Source organism: Gigantopelta aegis, chromosome 5 (genome assembly GCF_016097555.1).
Source record: "Gigantopelta aegis isolate Gae_Host chromosome 5, Gae_host_genome, whole genome shotgun sequence".
NCBI lineage: Eukaryota > Metazoa > Mollusca > Gastropoda > Neomphalida > Peltospiridae > Gigantopelta > Gigantopelta aegis.
Window position 1 is genome coordinate 8841494 of NC_054703.1, and position 5825 is coordinate 8847318.

Here is a 5825-nt window from a genome sequence, read left to right on the forward strand (position 1 = left end):
AGAGCATCCAACTGTGTGTTTTGTTAAAATCATTTAAATACATTGCTAGATTTTCTATTTTTCTAAAATACAAATTTTGATTTTGGTTTTATTTATGTTAACCTCAATACTCCACTTATCGCAGTACTTGGCTAAATTGTTTAATAATAACTGTAGCTCCTTCTTGAAGTTCGGACAAAGAATAGTATCATATGCATACATAAGCATGAATAAAGATATATCGTGTAAGAGACTGATTTGATCAACGTTGTTAGATAATTTAGAATAGATATCATTAACAAACAATGTAATTAGTAAAGATGATAAAGGTTCACATTGCTGAGCACCACGAGACACATAAAAGAATTCTGATACATCTGAAAACATTCTGACACAGTTTCGTACATGGCTATACATAGAAGTCTGAATTGTTACTATTTGATTTCCGATACCATAATGTAATAACTTTGACCATAAGAAAGATTGTACTACACTGTCAAATGTTTTTTTCTAAAATCAGTAACGGCACAGTAAAGCTTTTGCTTCTCTCTCAGAATATTTGTAATTATACTCGTTAAATATATCAGGAGATTCACACCAGTTGTTTAATCTATTTCTAAGTACTAAAGGAAATATTGTGGCAAATGCGCTCATAATTGTTATACATCTGTAATTGTTGACATCGTTCGCATCTCCTTTTTATGAATGGGAACAAGTACACCTTTAGACCACATATCAGGATAAATTCCGTTATCAAAAATAAAGTTAAACAATCTCAATAATATAGGCACTAAAACATAATTTATTTACAATCAATAAAAAAAATCTGCAATTAATCCACCCAGACCACTGCTTTTATTGCGTTTTTACGAATTTATTGCTTTAATTAATTAATTTCCATTAATAGGTTCACTAAGCTCGTTTGCATCTTCAAGCGAATTAAAACCATTATCATTTGTTTCAATTGCTCTCTCTCTTTTCTTAATTCATCAAATGATCAACAAACTTATTTAAGTAATATGTCCATAATTGCTTTTCTTATAACGTTTTGTTCTTTTTCAGAACTTTCCTTGAGACGATTTTCCAAGCTGGCATAATATCATCTGTTCTCTTTTCTTGTATAATGATTTGGCTCGTCTTTTAACTCGGTTATAAATTCGTCTTTTTTCTAACATCTCAGATTTATTGTCCAAGCTGTGTCGGTCACGACACTATTTATTTTAGGCTCTTCTGACTCCATCTCTAGCTGTCTTGCACGCAGCGCTGTATCATTCAGCCTGGGGGTAAGCTGTCCGCTTACAAATGACTTGCCAGCAATGTCAAATGTCAGCTTATACAATAAATGTGATAACTTCTCTGCTGTATTATTATGATCTTCCAGTTGGTTTTCAAGTTCATCAATGATTCGGGACATGGTCTCAGCTTTTCTTAAAAGTGAATTGATAAGATTGTTTTCAGCATGTAACTCGTTATAACAAATTCGATAATTATCCAAGCTTACAAAATCACAAAACTGTGAATTACCCAGACTTAATTTAAAAACAATAGGTGTATGACTGGACAATTCAGTTAAACTGTCAACCTCGAAATATTGTATAATGTTCATATTTTTCAAAGATGTGGCTACTATATCTATAGCACTTGCCCCACTGTCGTGATAATAACATTTGAATATACCAATGATTTATCTTCCCCTAAGCGTACATTTACTAGTTTAATATTTGTTTCTTTACAAAGCTGAATAAATTTTCTACCCAAAGTATTAATTATTTTGTCTTCAGAAAACCTCTGAGTACTTATAATATCATCAATGGGTATATCATTGACATATTTTTTCTAAATTAGTACATTCAAAATAATAATTTTGAACCACAAACAAACACACGGCCGCTTTGTGAAAACATATTAACATCATGTTGTAATTCTTCAAATAAAATCGTCGTCGTTTTCCTTAAACAGTTTATGAAAAATTTAGTTGCTTGTTGGGATGTAAATTACTGGTATAAAGATATTCTGATTAAGTAAATTTTGCAATGGTTGGTCTCACGGCATTGTGTCGTTTCTTCCCCAGACGATGCACCCAATCAAACTGTATCTGGTTAGCATTCTCCTATTTCAGTTTATCACCACACAATTTCTTTATAATTTCTTAACAGTCTTTCCCTTCGGTTTCAGCAAGATTAAAGCAAAGCAGGTTTTCCCCCATTGATCTCCGTTGTAGGTCTAGCATTTGAGCATGGAGATCTTTGTTTTGCTTCGACATTATTTTCAATGTTTTAGAGAAATCATCAATTTCTGACTGTTTCTGATTAATAATATCCAGTGTCGTGATAATCGAACTGGCGGCTTTGTTCCAGAGGGTCCACTGTAGTTTTAAGTCTATTTTAATTGTTTTCAATGATGTTGATCTTTCCTCGAAATTGATCAAGTCGCTGAATTATTTCATACAGTAAGGTTATCGATGGAACTTGTGTAGCTGCTGGAGCTTGCGGATACTGTGGATTGTATGAAACACCATTACTGTCTTGAGTAAAACTCATACCTGGCATAATGAAGTTAGCTTGCGGTGTGGAGGGTGAATGTCCATCCATGATGACAATTTGTCTTTTGTTCAACATGAAAACTTAATGGAGTGTTGCTGGTCATTAACAAATTAGCACGAACACTCTATTAAGTTAACAGGTTTTTGGGGTGATACAATGACTGTACATCCGCACATTGACATTCATATTTATTTAATTTTGCGTATTAATTTTACTGTAAAAACTTCAAAACAATTACTGAACACATATTAAGAAAGCAGATCACCCTGTCGCAAATAGTTTTCATTAAAATATGTTACTACTGTTACATAAAATAATTTTGCACATTACGATTGTAAAAGTTTTTTTGTTTTTTTTAAATGCCACAAAAGGAAAACGCAATACAACATTAAGTTTGTTCAAGAAGAAAATTGTACAGCCTTTCAGTTGTATTATGCAAACATATTACAAATATTTCAATAAAAATCAGGTTTTTGTTTTGTCACTAATACAATACAAGTTTATTTCTGTATGTAACATTTATAAACATACTTCTAAAAGTAATGATACTAATGATGATGTTTTTCTTTCTAGGGAATAATTTAACGACACGAGTACTGTAAACGATGGCATCCACGACAACGGAGCAACCATCGCCAGTGAATCAATCATCCAGTTTTGTTGCTACGTCTACTGATCTATACAGCTATTATGGAAACTCGTCAGGACCTGGAGGGAAATTATCTGGACAATATTCACCATCTGAACGATGGCCGTATTTCGACCTCTTTGGATTCAAATTCTGAGGCGTCGTTTTGTTCGTATTTGTCATGGGAATCCTTCGGGAACATACTAGTGTTTATTATGATGAGAGACAAAAAATTGAATTGTTTCTCAAATTCAGTGTACCTGACATTTTTGGCATGTTCCGACAGTTTTTTGCTGACCATAAGGCTTATCCAGGAATCTTTGAAGGTGTTTCCTCCACAGCAATTGGCTCTCATAAGTAACGAGATGTGTAAATTTTCGTATATTTTAAGGTTACCTGCTACCCTTCTGTCGCCGTGGCTGGTGGTAGGACTTTCTCTTGACCGATACGTATGCGTCCGTTTTCCTCTGACGCGAGACAGACTCTGTACCCGCAAGAAAGCAATTACCATCTGCTCCACTATGCTTTGTCTGGCTTTTGCGATGATTGTGCCCTTTGTTGTTGATGGAGAACTGAAGAATGACCAATGTCTTCCTTCAGATGGACTGAAGGGTTATTACTCATTCATTCGATTATTATTTTCCTCCTCTCTGCCAAGCCTGCTTATTCTAGTTCTGAATATTCTTATAGTTATTCAAATGCAGCGCAGCCACCAATTCCAGAAGACCTTTAGAACGTCGGCGAGTGACGCAGTTAGCCGTCAGCAGGACCGTTCAATACGCCCTCTGGTGCTAGTTTCTGTACTCGCTTTTGTCACCTTGCTGCCTTTGTCAGTCTCCGAAGCTGTCCAGGTTTCATTGATGATATCGAAAACTGATTCGATGGCTCTAACATTGGGCATGAAACTCTGGCCAGTGTTTAGCACAATCTACATGTTAAATTTTGGACAGAACTTCTACATCCTCATAGGCAGTTCATCAAACTATCGAAACATCATTAAAAGTAGGCTCGCTAGCTGCACACTGAAATGGAATAAAAATAAACCATAGAATCAAGCTAGGACGACAAAGATTCCTTCTCAAAATGTCGTCCCCGAACCAGGAATTAATGATTTATCGTTGGTATGCAAAACATCTGATAAAAAGATTCATGACCTGGAAGACTGTCCACTTGACATCACAAGCCCAGTACCGTAAAACAATCAGCCTTGTATCACGTATTTATTATTGTCAGCTAATCCATCCTGAGTTCAATATTACACACTTGTGCCATGAGTTTCGTATTATACACTAGTCAATCCTGTACCACCGGTTTAGTAGTATGCACTAGTCAATCCTGTACCACCGGTTCAGTAGTATACACTAGTCAATCCTGTACCACCGGTTCAGTAGTATGCACTAGTCAATCATGTACCACCGGTTTAGTAGTATGCACTAGTCAATCCTGTACCACCGGTTTAGTAGTATGCACTAGTCCATCCCGTACCACGAGTTGAGTAGTATACACTAGTCCATCCTGTACCGTGAGTTCAGTATTATACACTAGTCCATCCCGTACCACGAGTTGAGTAGTATACACTAGTCCATCATGTACTATGAGATCAGTATTATACACTAGTCCATCATGTACCATGAGTTAAGTATTATACACTAGTCCATCTTGTACCATGAGTTCAGTATTATGCACTAGTCCATCATGTACCATGAGTTCAGTGTTATGCACTAGTCCATCATGTACCATGAATTCAGTATTATACACTAGTCCACCATGTACCATGACTTCAGTATTATACACTAGTCCATCATGTACCATGAGTTCAGTATTATACACTAGTCCATCATGTACCATGAGTTCAGTATTATACACTAGTCCACCATGTACCATGAGTTCAGTATTATACACTAGTCCATCATGTACCATGAGTTCAGTATTATACACTAGTCCATCATGTACCATGAGTTCAGTTTTATATACTAGTCCATCATGTACCATGAGTTCAGTATTATACACTAGTCCATCATGTACTATGAATTCAGTATTATACACTAGTCGATCATGTACCACGAGTTCAGAATAATACACTAGTCCACCATGTACCACGAGTTCAGAATAATACACTAGTCCATCCTGCACCATGAGTTCAGTATTATACACTAGTCTAATGGTTGTATTAAAAAATGGTCGACAGAGGCAAGTCAAATGTGAAGTACTTCTGACACATAGTATGTTTGATGTGTAACCTGTGGTTGTATTAACCCTCGGTCGTCAGAGACTAGTAAAATGTTAAGTACTTCTGACGCATAGTATGTTTGATGTGTAAACCTGTGGTTGTATTAACACTTGGTCAACAGAGACAAGTCAAATGCGAGGTACTTCTGACACATAGTATGTTTGATGTGTAACCTGTGGTTGTATTAACACATGGTCGACAGAGACAAGTCCAATGCGAGGTACTTCTGACACATAGTATGTTTGATGTGTAACCTGTGGTTGTATTAACGCTTGGTCAACAGAGACAAGTCAAATGTGAGGTACTTCTGACACATAGTATGTTTGATGTGTAACCTGTGGTTGTATTAACACATGGTCGTCAGAGACTAGTCAAATGTGAAGTACTTCTGACACATACTATGTTTGATGGGTAACCTGTGGTTGTATTAACCCTTGGTCGACAG

General features: G+C 36.0%; 1 protein-coding gene across 1 annotated transcript; it reads left to right on the forward strand.

Moving 5' to 3' along the window:
- The first annotated feature begins 3212 nt into the window (after positions 1 to 3212).
- Positions 3213 to 4199, forward strand: LOC121372905 (cholecystokinin receptor type A-like). The gene has a single exon (XM_041499339.1). It carries the CDS (start codon positions 3213 to 3215, stop codon positions 4197 to 4199), a length of 987 nt encoding a protein of 328 aa, XP_041355273.1.
- The last annotated feature ends 1626 nt before the right edge of the window (positions 4200 to 5825 follow it).

Coding starts and splice junctions, on each gene's coding strand:
- LOC121372905 (XM_041499339.1), top strand. CDS start 3,213: ATGGAAACTCGTCAGGACCTGGAGGGAAATTATCTGGACAATATTCAC.